This window comes from Eumetopias jubatus, unplaced genomic scaffold, assembly GCF_037043125.1.
Source record: "Eumetopias jubatus isolate StellerSeaLion01/CBP00866 unplaced genomic scaffold, mEumJub1_p1.0 scaffold_1, whole genome shotgun sequence".
Lineage (NCBI taxonomy): Eukaryota > Metazoa > Chordata > Mammalia > Carnivora > Otariidae > Eumetopias > Eumetopias jubatus.
In genome coordinates, this window is record NW_028274807.1 from 54,690,548 (window position 1) to 54,710,460 (window position 19,913).

The 19,913-nt window shown below is 36.3% G+C and overlaps 2 protein-coding genes across 7 annotated transcripts in view; one reads left to right on the plus strand and one right to left on the minus strand.

The window, feature by feature from the left end:
• The window catches only part of CIP2A (cellular inhibitor of PP2A), a 35,255-nt gene extending 30,742 nt beyond the window's left edge, over positions 1-4,513 (minus strand). The window contains exons 1-2 of the mRNA XM_028110609.2: positions 4,352-4,513; positions 162-309 (exon numbers count right to left, since the gene is read on the minus strand). Of these exons, the coding sequence (XP_027966410.1) occupies positions 162-309; positions 4,352-4,453 (250 nt within the window). The 5' untranslated portion in view covers positions 4,454-4,513. The remainder of the gene's footprint in view (positions 1-161; positions 310-4,351) is intronic.
• An 83-nt stretch (positions 4,514-4,596) lies between these two features.
• Positions 4,597-19,913, plus strand: part of DZIP3 (DAZ interacting zinc finger protein 3) — a 96,318-nt gene continuing 81,001 nt past the window's right edge. For 2 of the 6 annotated variants that reach the window (XM_088024405.1, XM_028110607.2), the window contains exons 1-2: positions 4,665-4,958; positions 19,777-19,874. In XM_088024405.1, coding sequence (XP_087880531.1) covers positions 19,843-19,874 — 32 coding nt within the window. In that variant the 5' untranslated portion in view covers positions 4,665-4,958; positions 19,777-19,842. The other 4 variants (XM_028110604.2, XM_028110606.2, XM_028110605.2 and 1 more) reach the window with 3 other exon arrangements.

The following is a 19,913-nucleotide window of genomic DNA, read 5'->3' on the forward strand; positions in this document are numbered from 1 at the left end:
ATAAGGGATCCACAATGCAAAAAGTTCTGAAAGGTCCTGCAATGATGAAATCTTTTGAATGTGAATCATTCTTCAAAAGATACTATAACTCAATCTGCCCTTACAAAAATATTAAATGCAACATCTTCTAAAAAATGAAAAAGAGAAAGGAAATACATTACCTAATTGAGACAGCAAGCTGATGATACTTAAGACCAGTGGTGCACTTATGCTTGGGTCTTCAAGTAGCTCCACAAGGCAACTCAAGCATTCACTTGGTAATATCTGATTTGGTGTAAACAATCGTGTGAGTTTCTGCCCAGAAATTACCTACAAAATAGTAATTAAAATGTGTTAGTTAAGAATTGGCAATTTCCATCCCTTCTCCATTTCAAATAAGAACGCAGTTCTTCCAAAGTGCCACTGCCATGCTTTTTTCCAATTTAGAAAAGTCAAATGCTATTCCTTCTGCCTGGAAGATTACCTATCCCTTTTCTCACTAGCTAATGTAACCATTCAGATCCAAGTTTTAATTTGTTTCCTCATGAAGCTTTCACTAACCCTCTTTCACCAGCTAGGTTAGTTTGCCTATTAAACTATCCTATAGCCCATTATACTTTTATTTTATGAGCTGGCAAACTTTGACCCCCTAGCAGTATTTATCCTCTTTACTACATTGAACACGCTATGAAGGTATAGGGTATAAATCAACACTCTACTGCAATATATTTATTGAGTAAATAAGTTCCAGTACATGCACTCCACCTATTTTGGGGGAGGCAATACAAAGTGAAAAGTAGCTAAATCCAAAGGCTTAGCTATGGGATTAACTATGTGGTTACTCCTTTTGCTCCCTCCAAAGACAGTAGCTGAGCCCAGAAGTTAGAGATCACAAACATGGAAGTTAAAAAAAAAAAAAAAGCTTTTAAGTAGCCAGGTCATGAATAGACAAATTTTATTTTTGGTTATTCCAAAATAACCAAAATTATTTTGGTAGTTATAGGAGTAACTGAGTAGTTAAAGGAGAGTAGCTGAATAAATTATAGTACTCTACAACCTTAATAAAAGGTTATTTTACTCCTTTCTTAAAACTCTATAAACCATGCTTCCCTTTTCCACGTGAAAAGGTAAAGCTGAGATTGAAGGCCAAAACAGTAGTTAGACAGCCAGGTATTTTTTTTTTTTTTTAAGATTTTATTTATTTATTTGACAGAGAGAGACACAGCCAGAGAGGGAACAGAAACAGGGGGGGTGGGGGAGGGAGAAGCAGGCTTCCTGCAGAGCAGGGAGCCAGCCCAATGTGGGACTCGATCCCAGGACCCTGGGATCATGACTGAGCCACCCAGGCACCCGGTATTTTCTTTTTCTTTTAAAGATTTTTTATTATTTATTTTAGAGAGAAAGAGAGAGCGAGAAGGGAGAGGGGCAAAGGAAGAGGGAGACAAGCAGACTTCCCGCTGAGTGGGGAGCCCGATGGGGGGGCTTGATCCCAGGACCCCGAGATCATGACCTGAGCAGAAATCAAGAGTCGGATGCTTAACTAACAGAGCCATCTGGGCATCTCGACAGCCAGGTATTTTCAAAAGGCTTTTTGAATGTTATTAAAAGCCTAACTTTTCTATAAAGAAAAGTATCTTTTCTATAAGGACGGAAAAACAATTAGTTACTTTAGGGGAATTGGATAAAATCTGTTGCAAACACTCTTATTTTAAAAAAGGTAAGGTCTGAACAGGCTGTTTTAGCATCCCTATAATCTTTTCTTCCTGTATCTCTCTTTTATTTCCTCACCCAGATGTATTTCTTTTAAAACTTTGCTGATATCTGGGGTACCTGGGTGGCACAGTCAGTTAAGCGTCTGACTCTTGGTTTCAGCTCAGGTCATGATCTCAGGGTCGTGGGATTCATCCCCGTTTTGGGCTCTGCGCTCAGCGCGGAGTCTGCCTGAGCCGCTCCCGCTCGTGTTCACTCTCCCTCTCTTTCTCTAAAATAAATAAATCTTAAAAAAAAAAAAAGCTTCAGGAAATCTGTTCCCAAGGAGCATGTTTTAACATTAAAGTCTAAAAAGACAGAAAAAACAGGTCCAATGGTGAAATTGCATACTGATAGTAGTATTTGGAGGGTAAGGAATATTCCGATTGCCCTTTTGCCTACTTATGAAGCTACACCTTTGAGATTAAGACATTTTCTGCTTTAAATACAATTTCCCTTAGGATGGGACCTGTATTTCAACAACGTAAGAACTCTACCATGTAATATTCATTACAAGGTAAAATGTAAAATCGCTTTACAAATTTTCTTCTTTACTTGAATGTTTTCATGCAAATAGAATTTATTTCAGTAATAACTAATATTTTAGTACTTACTTTGGCCTAAGCATTGTTCTATATATGTTAATTCTTTTCATCTTCATAATAACTGTAAGCTAGGTGCTGTTTTGCAGATAAGTAAACTGAGGCATACACCAAGACAGCAGCATAATTGAAATTCATTGTTCCTGAATCCGTGCTCATAACCATTATGTAACATTAGCGCTATAAAAAACCATTAAGAATGAGACCAGCTCAGCTCTGCCAATCATAAACAAATTCAAAGCTCAGGTCCTGCATGGGCTATAAAGAAAAAATACTGCAGAAGTGCAGCAGAATAGCAAAATGAATCATCTCCTTTCACATGGTAACTATTTCTTTGTATCTTCAGATGTAACACCTATTTTGCACAAAGATATTCACCATTAACAACACCCACCAAAATGGTTAAAATTTAAAAATCTGAAAACACCAAGGATCTATGAGGATAAGTGACAGCAAATTTCATGTGTTGCTGATAGGAGGGTAAAAATGGTGTAACCTGTGGAAAACTGCTCGGCAGTTCAGCTGAAACTGAACATCAACCTACCATAAGACCTAACAATCCCACTCCTAGGTATATAAATGAGAGCATATATCCAAAAAAGGTATGAAAATGTTTATAACAGATTTATTCAAAATTCCACCCAGACCTAGAAACCCAATTGCCCATTAACAGAATGTACATAAGCTGCGGTACATTTATATAGTGGAATTCTACACAGCAATAAAAAAGAATGAAGTACTAGCACATGTGCAACATGAATAAATTTCACAGATTTATAGAATGGAAGAAGCCAGACACAAAAGTACATATCTTATGAGTCCACTTATCTGAACGTTATGAGAAGGGACGATTGAAAAAAACCTTATAGGGAACTGGAAATGTTCTGTATCGTGGAACAAGCGGTAGCTACTTATTGTACACGTATGTTAAAAACTCAAACTCTTCACTTAAGATTAATGCACATTATGTACTATATGTACTTTATCTCTCTAAATGGCAGAAGTTTTCAGTATAACCCTTAAAAGTTCGGGAATGTAGTATCCAGGAGTCAGTCTCTAAGCCTTAAATTTCTTTGAGTCTCCTTCAATTCACTGTAACATGGCTCTCAGATTCAAGGCATATCATTTTTTTTTTCAAAGAGAAGTAATGTTTCAGATTAGTATTCAAAATGCTGTATTCCTACTTCTTAAATAAAACTGCTCATTCAGCGGCTTCTGGAGCCCACCAGCACATTGTTCTATTCTGAGAAGCAAAGCCTTAGCATTTAACAGCTAACACCTCAATTATTAGGTTTGCAGGGATTTGTTGAAATAATGAATGAAAAAAGAAAATGTACTCAGGAAGGGTGGACACTGAAGTCATAAGGAGAAGCATCGGTGAAGCTGGAGAAACAAAGGCATATTTAATGCACTCCAGTATCACCAAAGACTGATGTTCCCCTACCATTCACAATCGTCTTTTCTCCGTAGTATGTATTTTGCTAATCTTTGGTAATTTAGCTTTTATATCATAGAATTAATATAACAAAATATATAAGAAAAGCCGTAAGCAACTGGTTCAGACTGTAAACTGCCTAAGGGACAAGGAATAAAACAATCGTCACTCCCCACCACCTCCACCCCCGAGAATTTCTGTGTATTCTATTCTGTAAGAGCTCTGTTGCGATGGAAAAACCAAAGATACGAAGGAAAACAGAGCTCCAAACTTTCTCCTCTACTAATCCCAAACACAGTTTAAATTCCCCAACCTTATGTCACACCTTCCCGTCTTCTAGGACTTTGAGTAGTCACTCTTCCCTCTAGCTGCAGTCAGCTGAACGCGGAGGGACTTGGGGAAGAGTAAGAAGATGGGTGGGAATTCAAGGCTGACACTCGCCTTCCTTACTAATACAAAAAGACACCTGAGGGAGCGAGGAGCAGTCCTTCCTTTCCTAGGCTGGGGCAGCTACACCCTGGCCGCACCGTGAACTAAGGATTTCTACAAGGAAGCCCGTCTAGGCCCTCACCCTGGAGCCCCTCACCTCCAAGTGCCGCAAAAGCTGGGTGGCATTCGCCTCCGACTTAACGGCTTTATACTGACTGATGGTCAGGAGCAAGGACTTCAAGCAGGCGGTAGAGTCCATTGGCACCCTCCTCAACCCCTTCTGGGGGCCACCACCTGCCAGCTCCGGCCTCCGGCTTTCGCCGCGCTTTTTTTGATTTTTCAGCTCCACCCCCTCACTCCCGATACTTCCGGTTCCGGTAGAGCTCCGGAAGTCCCTAGGCACTCTGGGGAGCTGCTCGCAATGAAAAAGGGGAGAAGTGCGGAGGAGGGTCGAGGAGGTCTGTAGGTTCACTAAGGTGGCTGAGAGCTGTGCTTCCAGAGCCCCCTTCCCACTACCCATCGTGTCCTCGCTTAGCTGAAAAGCCGCGAGGTTTTAGCTTCGAGATCGCGTGGAGACGATAAATCTCGCGAGAAATGTGATTGCGGCTCAACTTGCGAAGGGGCGGTTAGGCGGAAGAGGGTCCTTGTTCGTCAGAGCTCTGAGTTTCTGTTTGCTCCTTCGGCCTTCAAGTTGGATGGCCGGCTTTTCTTTTGTGCCTGAACCGCTACTTGAGAAATGGTCGCTTTCCCCTAGTCTAGACACGGTGAGGAGCTCTGAGGAGAATCTTGGGCTCTAGATTTTGAGGCGGCCTGGGAGGGGCCTCTTTTTAAAATCTCTCCTATGTCCACCCTTTCTACCCAGGAATGTTTGTTTTTCAGAGTAAGCCTATGACCATTGGGATTCTGTGGCAAGGTAGTCATGCCCTTAAGGTAGTCGCCAAACTTATTACAGAAAGCTAGCTCCTGGTGACTTCTGGGCCAGGTATTGCTGCGGAGGGTGTTCTTATTAGCGTCAGTTTTTGTAAGTGAAGGTATCTTTTTATCTGGCATGATCGAATGTTTTCTAAATCTCGGTGTCTCTGAACATGGCACTGTCGTTTGCAGTTTTTGATAAGATAATTATTGTGCATGTGTATATAATGAACTGAGAAGCTGGTTCTGGAGCTTTTTTTTTTTTAACGTATGTTAATGTTGAATTAAGCTTTAAAAACCAGTTTGGAGAAAATTGTAAGAGTAGGGTACATGTTCTCTTAATTAAACCATTCGTCATTAATCATGTTTTGTCAATTCAAAGAAAATATTTTTACATCACTACATTTTTAAAGGCAGGATTTCTTTTTATATTTTTTAATTAAATCTGAAAGCTTACAATCTAGCCAATTGAGACATACATGTAAAAATAACTGGGTAATGTATATGCATTCATTCTGTAAACAATTATTGATTGTAAAACGGGTTAGAAGTCATGAGAGAACAAAGATGAAGTATCCCCTGCGGGGAAGCAACTGTCTAATTAGGGAAATGTACTAAATAGGTAGTATATAGGGAATTCATGTAAGTTAGAGGCACCATGCAGTTATTTAAAGAGTGAAGCCAGACTGTGTACTTAAAATTCTAGTTCCACCTTTTACTATGTGGCCGTGAGGCAGATTCTCAGTGCTTCAGTTTCTTCATTAGATAAAATCTGGCTAACAGTAGTACCTGTTTAATAAGATAAGGTCAATAAATAATTCAGTAGATCATTGAGAGCCTACAGTGTACTAGGTACTTGTCATAGGCACTAGAGATTTGGTGAATAAAAAATCCTGTTACGTAAATTACATTCTGGTAGGGGGAATAAACAGTAAGGAGAAGTGACAGGAGAAAGAAAGAAGAGAGATGGAGAAAGAAAAATTAGCTGAATTACTCTTTGAGAGTAATGGTGATTGGAAGAAAAGAATTGGGAGGTCAGGAAAGAGAAAGTAATATTTGAGGAAGTGCTTCAAGCTGTTGAAGGAGAGAGCCGTGCTCTCCAGGAGAAGAGGTTCTAAAGTGGGACCGTGACGTTTGTCAGGAACAGCAAGGATGCCACTATGACTGGAGTAGAGAGCAAGGGTGAGAGTAGCAGTAAAAATGAGGTCATGTCAGGTGGTGTAAACCATTATAAAATGAGTTAATTAACTTAAAAAATTTAGAGCAGTTGGCTGGCATAATTAGTTCTCAGCAGGTGTTAGTTACCTCTTGGTTCATTGGCAAATGCAGTGATAACAGTTCGGTTAGTGTTAGACTTTTCACTAATAATAACAAATGCGTCATCTTCATACTCATTCTGAGCCAAGGGAAAAGGTCCAAGCTGCTAGTTGTAAATGCCATCTTTCTTTAAAATCTTGCATTTTAACTTAAGCAGTTATATAAAATTTGCATTCTCTTCTGGAAAATAGTCACTTTAATATAAAATAATGTCTTTCTCAAAAAACCTTAAAAAATTGATGTTGGAAGTTTAGTAGGATGTACCATGATGGTGTCTGTGAGAAGCCCTCATGTATTTAAGCAGAAATACTCCAATATCCTAATACTGAGAAACACAGAGCCTTATTTTAGGCACCAGAAAGGGGGGGGAGGAGGAGGATGAGATGAAGCTTGGTCCAGATGACTAAAGACCTTATTCTTGATCTTGAATTTGGAGGTGATTTCTAGTTTTAAAATGGGGCCTGATCTATTTAGATGTGTGCTTTAGGTTGATTACTCTGGCAGCTGGGTGGGCTAGGATTTTGAGATGGATAAGGTTAGAAGGAAGAAGAATGTTTAATTTGCTGCTCTCTCTCCAAAGGATTACCAGGGTAATTGAAGTGGAGGTAACAAAGAGGTGACAAATTTGAGAAATATATATGAAGTGAAATAGGCAGGACATAGTGACTCTTATTTCAGATATGAAGAGGGATTTCAAGTTTCTAGTTTGGGTGACTGAGAAGATACAGATATTGCTGAGGTAGTTAATAGTATTCATGTTGTGGTTTATGTTCAGTGAAATTTTATATAATTTATCATATAGTCTTGTATTAAGTTTCTTCCAGGGCATTATATAATTTTTGTTAATGTGAGTGGGTTCTCTTTTTCTCCTTTAAAATTTTAATTTGTATTGCCGCTGTGATAAAAGCTGATTTTTGATACATCTTTTATCCAGACCCTGACTAAAATCTTATTAATTTTAATAGAGTTTTGCTTACTCTCTTAGACTTTCTAGGTGCATATCATCTGCAAATAATTTCATCTCTTCCAATATTTGTTGGCTTTATTTCATTAATGCATGCCAAAAAATGGAATAATTATGGTGATACTGAACATCTTTGTCTTATTAATTGAATGGGAATGACCAGTCTTTTAACACTTAGTATAATTTGTGCTATTGGCTTGTAATAAACAGCCTTTCAAATGTTTAGGAGATTGCCCTTTATACCTGTTTTATTTAAAGATTTTCCAAAATGTCTACTTAAAAAATGATCAAATATTTGTTTATAGATCTCATTTTCCACTTTAACATGATAATGCAATGTATTGTTTTGCTTTTTTGTTCTTGGGATAATAGTAGCTAACACTTAGCATTTGTTATATGTCAAGCACTATTCTAAGAATTTTATTCTTACTGATTAATCTTCATAACAAGTTCATGCATTAGGTACTATTATGATCTCCATTTTACAGGTGAAAAAACTAAGGAGAGGTGAAATAATTTGCCCAAGGTTGTACAGGTAATAGTAATAAACCTTGTATTTGCTGTGCTGCAAATATTTTATTTAGGATTTTATATTTGAAATTTTTTCATTAATTTTTTTTAGTTCTCTTGGAATTTGGGTTATATGTTACTTTTGAAAAATGAGTCAGAAGTTTTTCTACTTTCTATACTATAGAATGAGATTCACATTGGAATCATCTGATCCGTGTAGATTGAATACAACTGGCCTATAAAATCAAGCTTGATACCTTATTTAATGGTATATCTTTAGAAAATATTTGAATTTGTAAAATGGTTATAGATCTGATACCTTTTTTCTACCTTTTCTTTAGTTAAGTTTGGAAATAGAAATTTTTTAATGCAACTATTTCTTCAGATTTACAGATTTTTTGATATAAAGCTCATCAGTATTCTAGTATTTCTCTTAATCTCTTCATTGTAGTTTTAAATTAACTTTTTCATTGTAATGTTATCTGTATTTTTTCTTATTTGGGCTTTCTAGGGATTTGTCTGATGTATTCAGCTTTTCAAGAACCAACTCTGATTTTATTCTTGTTTTTCTTTTTTTCAGACTCATTAATTTTACTTTCATGTTTATTCCATTCATAGGGGTTTGTCTATTTTATTCAACTTTTTAAGAACCAACTTTGTTTTATTTTCGTTTTTCTTTTTTTAGAATCATTAATTTTACTTTTATGTTTATTCCATCCATATGCAAATTTTTCCTTTATTCTTATAGTTTTTAAAAGTTACAGGTTAGCATATTTACATACTATATATATTTTCATAAAGAACATTTATTTATGCCCACATATTTTAAGAAGACTAGCTAAGGTGAGCATCTGTATTTCACTTAAAAAAAAAAGGTAAATTAGTTTAACCAACCAGATAGTTTTTTTAAAATACTAATATTCCTTCATATTCAAAGAGCTAGGTTCTGTTAGACAAACCAGAATAAGTGCTGTTCGGAAAAATAGATTAGCTTTAGGAACACATATTTTTTAGGGCAAAATATCAATATCTTCAAGGTTTGGCCTGAAATCCCTTTTCTCCATAAATTTTTATTGCTGTCCTTTATATTTGCATAGATATTTTTCTTAATTTGTAGTTCCAGAAACACATTAAAGGGAGTTTAAAAAAACTTGCTTAGGATCTTACAACTCAGTATTAGGGCTGCCTATCTCCTTTATTTCTTTTGGAAAAACTTAATATATCTTCAGTACTGAAGAGTAAAATGGAAATTTGTAATGTCTCATGACCAGGGCTGACGTCCTGTTAGATAAATCAACCTGAATGAAGATACAAATTTTTGACAGAAGTGCAGAGTTTCTAGAATACTAAATATTATAGTATGAAAATTATACCAGAAGTGTGAACACAGGTCTAATTGTTCATTTACCCACCATACATTTAATGAGTGCTTGAGTGGTAAGTACATTTCTGAGTTCTGGGGTTATGGCAGTGGATCAAATAGACAAAAAATTTCTACCCAACTAGACCTTTTATTTTAATGCAACATATAGACAACAAATAAGACCTGTAAGTAAAATATATGAATGTAACAGTAAGTGCTGTGGAGGAAAAGAAAAGGAAGAGGGATAGGAGGTATCAGAGTCAGGATGGAGTGTTGGAATTTTGGATAGTATGGCATACTCTTCAGTATTTTCTGTGTAGCAAATCACCTCAGACTCAGTGGTTAAAACCATAAGCATTTATTTCTGGGCTGACTGCAGTTAATCTGATCTAGACCTGATTTGGCTGACCTTTTGCTTCAGCCATTTTGTGGGTAGAGGGCAATATCTAGAGCTCAGTTTCAGTTATGTTGCAGTGTCTACTAGACATCCAGGAGATGCTGAGTGGGCTGTCGAATAGTATTATTTGTAGTTAATGGAGAGGTTAAGACTGAAGATAAAAATTTAAAGCCTTGAGCCTAAATGGTAAAGGGTGAGTATGGATAGAAAAGACTGAACCATAGGGTACTTAAATATTTAGAGGAACAAACAAACAACATGGAGAAGTAGTTGCCAGAGGACAGGCCCTGTCTTTATTCCATGGTTATCTGCAGGGATCAGTCTTATGGTAGTATGTGGGCTGCTTTTGACCTCTAAAGGAGGACTCTAGGCTGGCAGAGTCCTTCAGAGGACTTGCGGTGTGCAGAAGGATTCTCATTCTCTAAATCAGTAGTGAGTGCTTAAAGTGTGCCACGTGCTGTTGTAGGCACTGGGGATATAACAGAAGGAGTAAAAAAAAAAATCCCTGACTTTGAGGGGCTTCCATTCAGTGGGGACATGAGGCTAAATGTAAAGTAGGAGACTGTAGGAATAAACAGGTAGAACAAAAGTTCCATTGGCCCAGAATGTCAAGATTCAAGGCAAAGAAATCTAGTGGCAGAAAATTCGCAGAGGTCTAGGAAGGGGGTCATTTAGATACCTTGTCTTTACTGTGGTTAAGATGATTCAAATACGAATATTAAATCAATTTTTCCCTTTACACAGAGCCAGAAAACAAAGTCTATAGAATTTCCCACTCTTATTTTTCAGAAATGTTACCTTCAGCACAAAGGCAAAGAACCTATTAAGTAAGCTAAAATTATTCTCTTTTCAATTCTTCCTGTTTCTTTTCCCAATCAAGTATTAAAATTCACCTAAATCTCTAAATGATTTGCCAAACCATAAAATTAACTCACTTTTCAAACAATCCCTGATTTTTTTTATACATTTTACAGAATTGAACTTTAGTCTTAAGTACATGGTTTGGATAATTTGGATAAGTGTTTTTTTTTTACCCCGTTTTCAAATCTAATTTCATATCCTAGTATCAGAAGTTTGCGTTTTTAAAAAAATATACGTATAAGTATAGTCCATTGTTTCTGAATCCAATTTTGTAAATAAAGATAAATGACATAATTTTATTTTAAATTAAGGTACAGTAATCATTTTTAATTATAACTAGTATTTATTGAAGACCTACTTTGAACAGAGCAAAGTCCTTTGCATATGTCATTTTTAAATTTCTGGTCTTTCAGAAAATATTATTAAGTTCATGGAAGGGGTAGATACCTGTTTCTTGAATTAAAATGTGAATGCATTTTCTAAGAAAGTGGTGTCCAATGTGGAATATGCATACCTTGGGGTATGTGAAACTGTCAGGGTGTGGGAACAAATATTGAAATTTTTTACTTTTTTAATCTAATTTTTTTATTATAGTAATACCTGCATATAATCCATAAATGAACTGCTATTCATGTATTTTCAGTGTATTCTCAGATTTATTGCTTTAGATAACATGTGCTAAAAAAAATTTGGAGACTTCCAAAATCATTAAGCTTTACAGAGCATTTAGACACATATTAATTATTGTTCATATCAGTGCCACGTGTAGTACCTGGCATTTTTCTGAATTGCTTTGTTGAACAAATGGATTCCCTTAGCAAAAACTGACGACATAGTGTATTATGCAATATTAAGATGTTTTGATTAATTATCTTTGCAGTATCATTTACTAACCAGTAAGACCATGTAAATAGTTTTGTTTCTGAGTGTTTGTCTTTATACACATTATTTAGTTCAGCTCATAATTGAACACCACACTTATATAAAGTTAAATATTGCACTTAATGGGACATAGTGGAAAGAACATGGAATTTGCAGTTGGTGAAACTTGGGCCTTAGTTTCTGCTTTTATTAATTTGTTAGCAATATGAACTCTCTAACCCTCAGTTTCTCTTTAAAATGGATTACGGTAATGTTTACATTTCAGAGTTCTGTGAAGATCAGATGTGTAGTCACTATATATAGGTATTCAGCCCCCAGACACATAGGAGCTGATGAAAATTAATCTTATTTTTGATGAAATCAAAGTTAATACACCCAATTAATTTTATGACTGAAAACTCTTCATAACCAAAAGCTTGACCTACCTTCTCAACTAAATCTTTCTTACAAACATACTTCTTCCTGAGATAATGAGGGGCCTTCAGTGTTCTTACATTGGTAGATCAGTTTGGATTTGAGTATCATAGGCTTTGTCATTGGTGGTGTGAGTCAAGTGCATATTGTGTCCTCCACTCCCTGCTTGATTATCATCTCTACCTGTGTCATGTCTCAACATTCTGTCTTGTTTCCTTTTTTTTTTCATTATTGGCTAACAACAGTAATGGCAACATTACTGAAAATATTTCACTTTGGAAGATTTGCTTAGTGGTAAATGTGCTCCTTCCAAGGATTTCTAGCTACGTTTCTGAACAGCGTGATTTTGGCAGTGCTACCTGTAAATAAACTGAAACTGATGGGTATTTTAATATCTGGATTTTTTTTTCCAGGTAAATCCTAACCTGTGTGTATTCATTGTAGGTACATTCCAGATATTGAAAACAAATTAATATACTATAGGTTTGTTTTGTAAGTCCAGAAGTAACTGACTGGATAGATCTGAAGAGAATTAAAAACCTACTTCTGACAAGCTAATTTTGACAAGGGTGTTTCCGATTTTGGCAGGTTTATAAGGAGGGATATTGGGTATACATTGCAGGGTTCTTGCTTTCTGATATAAGCTGCCAGACAGTGTTAATAATGATTTTTGCAAATTGGCAAGAGCTGAGATAGACAGTGAACGCTCTGATCTTTTGGGGCAGGAAGGACCTTCAGTTTCTGATAACTTTTACAAAGATTTTCCAGCCATCATCCATCAGTCCTGAAGTTTGCCTAAGCAAACTTTTTTCTTTGGGGTAAAATAATGTTTTGGCTACCCGTGTCTAGGTATGTTCATTTTGGGGCCTTGCCAAGAAGTTGAACAAATACAAAAATGGAAGAAATTAATGGAAAATTAGAAAACCAAATAATCAGTATACTTTGTTCACCCTTAACACAGATAGTAACATAATAATGGTATAACCTGTCTGAGTCTAATCTCATGGTCCTAGCCATTCTTGTCTACCTGGAGCTCAGACTTGGGAAATAAAGACTTTTGGAGTGTTAGAGCCACAGAGCACCTACTTTACTACTTTAAAAGTCACCAGGAATGGCTGTTGCTGCTTACCTAGCAGACATATAATCAGATCAATAATAGATAAAATTTTGATTTTTAAGGAACTCCCATCCCAAATGTCTTAGCTTATTCCTACAAACTACCCTTTTCATATTTTTTTAAGCCTTGAAGTAGTTACTACTCATACAGATCAAAACATCTCACATCTCAACTTCAAGGAATTTTTGGAATTCTTTTGATAAAATCTAGCAGAATTGTTAAATATTATCAGAGTCTACTTTGTTAATAGACCCATGAATTTCTAGTAAGTATACATAATTCAGTGCTGATATGGTAAATCTAGCTTTTGGAAATAGCTGTCAAAATTTTACCAAGTTGCATGTTCAAGGTTGTTTATTGCAGCATTGTTAGTAATAGCAAAAGAAAAAAGGGGGAAACTAAAGAGGAAGTGTTTATCAGTAGTCTGGTAAAATGATATATTTATACAATGGTATATCATACACTTTAAGAAATATGAGAGATATACATGTGCTGATGTGAAAAACGCAAGGTGCCAAACATGCATACTAGCTGCCATTTGTGCCATGTGGGATATATTTGAAAAATGTGGTTTTTTGTCCCAGTTCTTAAGCTAATTATTATCATTCCTTTCCATAATAGCAATTCTCCATTGAGGTAGAGAATTAGAAGTCAAGTGAACTGATTTTGCTACAAATTTAAACAAAATTTGATGATGATAATGATGGTGGTAATGATAGCAAGACTTATATAATGCTTACTATGTGCTACGTACCGTTCTATTTCATGTTTTAAACATTTAATCTTGATAACCTGTGAAGCTGGGACCATCTTTATCCCTGTTTTTCCGATGGGGAAACTGAAGCACAGATGTTAATTAGTTTCAAACAAAGTTGCATAGCTAATGTGTGTCAAAGCAGTTCTGTATACCCTTGCAGACTGTTTTCAGTGTTTCTGTGCTCTTAACTACCAATGCTATGCAATCTCTCAACTTTTGACATTGATGAAATCTAAATAAGATATTTTATGTCATTTCTTTCTTGTAGACAAATGATTTGCTTGTATTTGTACATGCTACATAAATCCAGGATAGTCTTACTGTTCTTCCTCAGAACAATCTGTTATGAGTTTAATTAACCTTTTCACTTTTAATCAGGTGGTTCTCAACTGGGGCGTTTTATCCCCCAGGGGACATTTTGCAGTGTTTGGAGACATTTTTGCTTTTCGCTATGGAGCTGAGAGGTGGGATAGCATTGCTACTGGCATCTATTAGGTAGAAAACAGAGGTGCTCCTAAACATCCTAAAAATGCATAGTACATCTTCCCATAACAAAAAATCATCCAGCCTAAAATGTAAGTAGTACCAAGATTGAGAAACCCTGATTTAATGGGCATAAGAGAAGTTCCCATAACTGAATTTCTGTCCTGAAAAATACAAAGTATATTATTTTGTTTTCAAGCTAATAGGATTGAGAAAAGAGTTTTATTTGTATTTTTGCACACTTGATACTCCCTTTTTCCACCCGGCATTGTGTGATCTGTAAGGCCCAGAACTGACAAAGGTAGCAAATTCCTGGGACATCTATCCACACATTGAAATATGAACTTGTTGGCCAATTAGAGCCTCTAACTTGGTCAGGTGACTTAAGATGAGCGCTTGAGTGGATTTAAAAAACAACGTATTCGTATACTGTTTGGGGAGGTGACAAGAGTGCTACAAGGTAAACATTTGAATGAATGATTAAACAATTATAAACAAAAGCTGTGTCCCCTCTGATGTGAATAAGCACAACTTTAAAAATGGGAAAATCCTTTGCGATAAAAAAAAAATGCTATAATTTTAGTAGATAAGAGGGAAAGTGGAAGCTAGGAGCAGAGGGACCAGTAAGAAGCAGTAAGAAAGGCATCTTACTGTTGTGAAGATACAGATGGCAATACCTTATTTTTCAACCAGTAAAGTAGCCATTTTGCTTGGTGGACAAAGGTGTGCTGTAAATTGACACTGAACTTTAACTTGCCCTCTGATCAACCAGCCAGCACCTGAATAGGTTCCTGTGGGAGAGCAGTCCTTAGTTCCAGGAAGGCAGAGTAAGTTTTTAGTTTCCTGCTGACAGGGAAAGTCGATTGAAATGAATACACTAGGGGAAACCAGATGCATCCTTTCTCCCATGTTAACCCTGATGTTAAAAGATTTCCTTCAGCCTCTTCTAGAATGGTAGGAACCTCTGGATTATTTTAGAAGCACAATGTTAACGTTTCAGGCTGGTACTTCCTTTCCGTTGCTAGGCACTGACGCTGTCCTTCCCCACAGAGGCTGTAAAGCGCTGCCGCTGCCGCTGCTGCTTGCAGTGGGGTGTGCCACACATGGTCGGCTTCGCTCCTGGGGGATGATGGGGTTGATGATACTCTCCTGGCAAGCCTTTCACCACAGAGATTCAGCTCAGGTTGTATTTCTAAGCAGACTGAAAAAAGCCATTCGCTTTTCTTAACTTTTATATCAGGATCCAAATATCTTCTTTTTTTCTTTTTTTTAAAGATTTTATTCATTTATTTGACAGAGAACACAAGCAGGGGGAGCAGCAGGCAGAGGGAGAGGGAGAGGGAGAAGCAGGCTCCCCACGGAGCAGGGAGCCCAATGCAGGGCTCCATCCCAGGACCCTGGGACCACGACCGGAGTCCAAGGCAGTCGCTTAACTGACTGAGCCACCCAGGTGCCCCACGATCCTTCTGATTTATTAATTAATATTACGCCCTTTTCTTTTTCAAGCTGACCACTGAATAGCTTAGCAGAGGCCTTCCATCTTCTCTACTTTGTTGCCAGAGAATTTTCCTCCCTTTTCAGTCTCGCTGTGATCTGTGCAAACAACTGGCTGAAGGAGAGCTTGGGGGTGGGGGGGCGTGGTTTCTGTGTCTGGGTTTTAAATTCTGGAAATGAGGGGATTGCTTTGTCTAGAAAAGGCATGTGTTTGTATGTTCTGTCTGTGACATAATGCCTGACTTTTTGTTAAAAGAAGCTGGGAGGTTATAGAAAACAAAAACAGTTTGATCACAATCCTAGAATTCTCAAAGCCATGTCCTTTTCCATACAGCTTTATTGAAGAGATGAATTAGATCTGATTTAGTGGGAAAGAATAATGTCACTCTACTTCATTATTAAGGTTAGGTTGTATCTTTCACTGGTATTGAACAGAGAAGGCAAATTTAAAAAGTATATGATTCTGCTTATTGAGTTTTTAAAAATAAGAGTAAAACTATAAAATAATTACCTCGGAGACCTGGAGTCTGCAAGTTATACTGACAGCAAGACATAATTTGTTCGGGATGGGCAAGAAACTAAGAGGTGTTAAAAAGTTCTCTTTTAAATGAGGAAATTTATTTTTTTAACTTTTTAAAATGGTAGTTGACTTACAATGTTACATTAGTTTCAGGTGTACAGCATAGTGATTCATCATCTCTATAGGTTATGCTCTGCTCATCACAAGTGTAGCTACCATCTGTCACTATACATTATTATAGTATGGTTGACTATATTCCTATGTTGTGCCTTTTATTCCTGTGACTTACTCATTCTGTAACTGGAAGCCTGTATCTTCTACTCCTCTTCATCCATTTTGCCCATGCCCCAACCCCTTTCCCTCTGGCAACCATCAGTTCTCTGTATTTATAGGTCAGATTCTGCTTTATGTTTGTTTATTCATTTGTTTTGTTTTTAGGTATTTGTTTTTCTCAGTCTGACTTCCTTTAGCATAATACCCTCTAGATCCACATATGTGGTTACAAATGGCAGGATCTCATCTTTTTTTTTATTACTGAGTAATATTTCATTGTATTATGTGTACGTATATATACTACATCTTTTTAAGATTTTATTTATTTGAGAGAGAGAGAGAGCACGAGCAGGGGGAGGGGCAGAAGGGGAAGCAGACTCCCCACTGAGCAGGGAGCCTGAGGCAGGACTCGATCTGGGACTCTGGGATCATGACCTGAGCAGAAGGCAGATGCTTAACTGACTGAGCCACCCGGGTGCCCTATATACCACATCTTCTTTATATATTCATCTATTGACAGACACTTGGGTTGTTTCCATATCTTGGCTATTGTAAATAATGCTGTAATAGGGGTGCTTATATCTTTTCAAATTACTGTTTTTATTTTCTTTGGGTGCTTAATAGAATTATTGGATCATACGGTATTTCTGTTTTGAATTTTTTGAGGAACCTCTGTACTTTTTTCCACAGTGGTTGTACCAATTTCTGTTCCCATCAACAGTGTATGAGGCTTCCTTTTTCTCCACATCCTCGCCAACACTTGTTAGTAAATGAAGAAATTTAGATAGGAGTCTGTGTGTGTTTGTGTGTGTGTGTATGTGTAAATATTTATGTTTTAAGAAGTATCCATTGAATTGTTGAATTACCCTTGTCTCTCAAGACTTATCTGTGTAATTTAGAGCTGGTGTGAGTCAAATATAGAATATAGGTACAGGCAGTATCATAATTAGGAATACTAGTTTTGGACTTCATTTAGCCAGGTACTTGCCCCCTTCCCTGTTAAACTCTCCAATGACAGGATACTCAGACCTCGGTTTATGAGGGTTCAGGTCCTGCTGATACTTCTATATGTTCAGTTGGCTTTTTCTGGCATTTAGGGAGAGTCAATATCAGGTAAAAAAATAGTGTTTCTTTGAGTAAATGCAATCTGAATTCTTAATAGATGACTTGGAAGTGATCTTGTGGAACATGTTTTCTTGATTTGGAAATTACCTATGCTGAATTGCATTTTAATAATGGGCCTCCAAAAGCTCTACTGATCTAATTTATGGCTGTATATTACATATGCTGTTAGAGAAACTGGCTACCCAGTTACTAGGATAAATAAGTGGTTCAGAGGCAAGAAATGAGAAATTTTATCTAGTCTTGGGCTTGGAAGCAAAGAACTTTAGGTCTGTTGTCTTTGTGCTATTGCTGTCACTTTCTTTTCTTTTTCCTCATCATTTCTTTCTTTGTCCCAAAGCTCTGAACAGTAGTTTTACACGTTTGCTCTAATACTTCCCGGATGTTCATACAAAGGGATTAGAAGGGGAAATCAGTCTAGCAGAGAACAGTGGAGTCTGTAGGCTTGAACTCTGAAAAAATACAGAACAAATGTGACTAATTTTACTTTATTTTTTTGAGATCTAAATATTTGTAAACTTCATGTGTAGAAGCAAATGAGAAGAGTTGTATCTTTAGCTCATTGAAATTACACTGTGTTTATACCTTCTTTTAAGTAACATCTTCTTTGGTTAAGATGTTTGTAAACTTATGTGTAGAAGCATATGGAAATAGTCCTGTGTTCAGCTTATTGAAACTACACTGTTTAACCTTCTTTCAAAAAAAAAATCTTTCATTAAGATACAAGGATATACAAAGTTATGTGTAGAAGCATATGGGAGAAGCCATATGCTTAACTCGTTAAAACTACACTGTCTATATACCTTCTTTCAAGTAATATCTTTCATTAAGATATAAGTGTTTCTTTTTTGTTGTTTTTATGTTAATTCCAGTAGTTAACATACAGTGTTAGATCAGTTTCAGGTGTACAATACAGTGATAAAAATTCCGTACATTGCCCGGTGCTCATCACCACAAGTGTATTTCTTAATCTCCATCATTTATTTAACCCATCCTCCAACCCCACCCTCCTTCTGGTAACCATCAATTTGTTCTCTGTAACTTGAGAGTCTGTTTTTTGGTTTGTCTCTCTTTTTTTTCCTTCACTCATTTATTTCTTAAATTCCACATATGAGTGAAATCATACGGTATTTGCTTTTCTCTATTTCTCTTAGCATTATATCTCTAGCTCCATCCATGTCATTGCAAATGGCAAGATTTCATCTTTTATGGCTGAATAATATTCCATTTTATATATGCCACATCTTCTTTATCCATTCATCTATGGATGGACACTTGGGCTGCTTCCATAATTTGGCTATTGTATATTGTAGCTATAAACATCAGGGTGTAAATGTGACTAATTTTAGAAGAGTTGTTCTTGGGATAGTTAAGTGGAGAGCTATATAAATAAAGACATATACTAATGGACGCTCTATTCTTTTTGTTTTCATTTGTGTTGCTGCAGGTTTTTTTTTTTTCTTTGAGGAAACATCCACAACATTCATTGATATTTGAACCAGAGAGTATACATCCACCTTTCCTATTTTATGAAGATACAGAATCCTATCTATTGGGGGAAAGTGGTTAAATGTTACCTTTAGACTAAAAGAAAACAAAACAGTGTTATTGAAGATTGTGTTAAACAGGAACTCATATACTCTGTGGAAAATAAATTAGTATGAACCTTTTGGGAAGCCATTTAGCAATATGCACGGAGACTTAAAATATTGGTGTCTTTTGACTGAGAAATTCTACGTCAGAGAATTTCTTGTAAATGAATAATCATAAATATAGAAAAGCCTTATGGATAGTGGAGTTTATCACAAAACTAATTATAATGGAAAAATAGGAAACAATCTAAATATCCATCTATAAGGTAATGGTCTAGGAAACCCCAGTCAACCAATTGTTGTGTAGCCAGTGAGAATACATAGTAGGAGTATAACATCACATACAAAATGCTTTTGATACAGTGGTCAGTGATGAAAACTGTAGTTTAGAACATTGTTTATTCAATATGATTATAAATTTGTAAAATATGCTTAGACAAATTAAAGTGTAGGCAGTGACTTATCTTTAGATGGTGAAACTGTAATTTTCATTTTCTTTTATAGCTATTTCAAAATTATCTTCAATGATCATGTATATTTTTATAGTGAGGAAAAAGAAAGTAATCCTTCTACCTTCCCACTAAAAATACTACTCTTCTTACAGCTTTAAACATCAGTAGTAAAAGTGCAAGCATTGGAATAAGACTTTTGCAAAACAACATTGTGGAGCATGGATTCTCTATCAGAAGAATTTTTTACAAGGTAAGGGATGGGTTGGACAGAAACCAGCCACATTTGTTG